This window comes from Lathyrus oleraceus, chromosome 7 (genome assembly GCF_024323335.1).
Source record: "Lathyrus oleraceus cultivar Zhongwan6 chromosome 7, CAAS_Psat_ZW6_1.0, whole genome shotgun sequence".
Taxonomy (NCBI): domain Eukaryota; kingdom Viridiplantae; phylum Streptophyta; class Magnoliopsida; order Fabales; family Fabaceae; genus Lathyrus; species Lathyrus oleraceus.
The window spans coordinates 452,641,429-452,644,062 of record NC_066585.1 but is presented as its reverse complement, the minus strand read 5'-3'; the positions used below and the strand labels follow the sequence as shown (position 1 = coordinate 452,644,062).

Here is a 2,634-nt window from a genome sequence, read left to right as displayed (position 1 = left end):
GCTCTTCAGAGAAGCGAAAGATGAACAAGCTTTCCCAACAGGGTCCTTCATTTCCATAAAAGTGGCATTGGCTATTTCAAGAGCTTGGAAAGAAGTTTCCAAAGCGTCCTCATCAGCCTCAATATACCTGAAGGATGAAAGGTGACTAACCACAAAGTCCTCCTCCCCAGAAATGATGATTAGTTGATTGTCCACCACAAACTTCATCTTTTGGTGTAAAGTGGAGGTGACTGCCCCTGCAGCATGAATCCACGGACGTCCCAGCAAGCAGCTATATGCTGGATTAATATCCATGACTTGGAAATTAATCGGGAATACATGAGGGCCAATCAATATGGACAGTTCCACCTCTCCAATCACGGTTCTCCTGGAACCATCAAAAGCTTTCACTACCAAGGCACTAGGCTTCATAGCTGGTCCTTGATAAGACAACTTGGCGAGTGTTCTTTTTGGCATAACATTCAGAGAAGATTCGGTATCAACCAACACTCTTGCCAAAGCATCATCTTTGCATTTTACCGAGATATGGAGAGCACAATTGTGATTTTGTCCATCCTCAGGTAATTCCTCTCCGCTGAAGCTCAAAATTGCAGGCTGTGATATTTGCAACTACTCCATCAAATTGGTCTACTGTTATGCTTTGTGTTACATGAGCTTGTGCAAGCACCTTCAACAAAGCCTCCATATGGGATTGGGAGTTCAATAACAGAGATAGAATAGAGATTTTAGATGGTGTTTGATGCAACTGGTCCACAACCTTGTAGTCACTTTTCTTGATCAGCTTCAAGAATTCAACAGCATCTTCGGATTGAACCACTTCGGGTTCTTTAGTGGGAGCTACAACTGTTGATTCCTTGGTCGGCCCTTGAGGAATCACATTGAATTCAGGCGTATAGATTCGACCACTACGGGTCATTCTGCTCATCCCTGCAATATTGGGGACGTCTTCACTCACAGTTTCTGTCACTTCAACGTCTGCACTTCCTTCAACAACCTTATCCACAACAGTAATCTCATATTTCCAAGGCACAGCCTTGGTGCTCTCGTAGGGAAAAGGCGTGGGCATACATATTTCCACAGGCGACGGCTTACTATTCACTGGAACCACTCCACCACTATAATATGGGATTTCAATTGGTTCAGGTAAATTGAAACAAGGTTCAATTACCAACACGTCTTCGTTCCTCACAACACTGGATATTTGAAGCACTCCTTTATCCATCAAATCTTGAATGTTGTCTCGTACCACTTGACATCCCTTTGGGTATGTAGCACACTCTTCACAATTTTCATGATTAACATTAATCATGCCAGCTTCCACCAATCGGGCATGGAATGCTGCCAAAGGAGTCTTTACATCATCCACCTTATCAACCGTAACACCAACAGAAGCGTCTTCAATGGCATTTACTGCAGGATTTCCATGGGGAGGAAAAGGATTGTTCTTCACATTCGGTCCCATGTCCTTAAAAGACAAAATTTTACTCTGAATCAGTTCACGAACCCTATGCTTTAGAGCGTAACAACCCTCTAGGTCATGCCCGGGGGCACCCTCATGAAAAGGACAGTGTGCATTAGGGTTGTACCAGGGAGGCGGACGATCAGGTGGAGGTCCCACAGGTCTAGGAACCACCAAACCCTTTTGCAACAAGGAGGGATAAAGCTCAGTGTACGACATTGGGATTGGATTGAAGGTCGCCCTCTCCCCTTGCCTCTTGTTCTGGTTCTGAGCATTTTGCCTTGGCGCTTGAGCTCTCGGCTGTTGATAAACAGGAGCTGCTAGTGCTTGTTGATAAGCTGGAGGGGCCGTAGCACGTTGTTGAACTGGAGCTGGTCGATAGACTGGAGGCGCTTGATAAGCCTGAGCAGGCTGTTGATTGAATGCAGGCGTCACAACATCTACGTATGGTTGCGGAGCATACTGGATGGGATACATGGGTTGCTAATAGGGAATTGGTTGTTGAACATACTGTTGAGGTGAGTATTGTTGTGGTCTCCTTCTTGGAGGATCTCTTCCTTGACCAGCAGTCACAGCATTTGTTTCCCCTTCCTTCTTTCTAGTAAACCCTCCAGAGAACTTCTTTTGATTAGCGTTTGAAGTTCCAGCTACAGCCTCCAGTTTGCCATTCCTTACACCATATTCCACGCGAGCTCCTATAGCAACAAGCTCGGAGAATCCCAAAGAAGCACTTCCAACCATCTTCTCGTAGAATTGGGGTTGGACAGTGTCGATAAACAGTTCGGCCAATTATTTTTCAGCAAGAGGTGGTTCAACCTGAGAAGCCAGTTCCCTCCATCTTTGAGCATACTCCTTGAAGGACTCCTTATCATGCTGAAACATGCTCTGCAACTGTCTTCTGTCAGGCGCCGTGTCCATATTATATTTGTAATGTTTTATGAACGTGTCTGACAGGTCTTGGAAACACCTGATCCTATTCTGATCCAGACTTAGATACCATTTGGAAGGAGCCCCACTTAAGCTGTCCTAAAAACAGTGGATCATTAGCTTGTCGTCCTCCACGTGTGCATCCATTTTGCGGTAATACATGATGAGATGGCTTTTTGGACAAGTATGCCCCTTGTATTTGTCGAAGTCCGGAGTTTTGAATTTTGCTGGAATCACCAACCCGGATA

The 2,634-nt window shown here is 45.3% G+C and overlaps 1 protein-coding gene across 1 annotated transcript; it reads right to left on the bottom strand.

Annotated features, from left to right (window-relative positions):
- Window positions 1-556: 556 nt before the first annotated feature.
- LOC127104321 (uncharacterized) lies at window positions 557-1,936 on the bottom strand. Its single transcript, XM_051041508.1, has one exon. The coding sequence runs from the start codon at window positions 1,934-1,936 to the stop codon at window positions 557-559; it is 1,380 nt and encodes a 459-aa protein (XP_050897465.1).
- Between the last annotated feature and the right edge of the window lie 698 nt (window positions 1,937-2,634).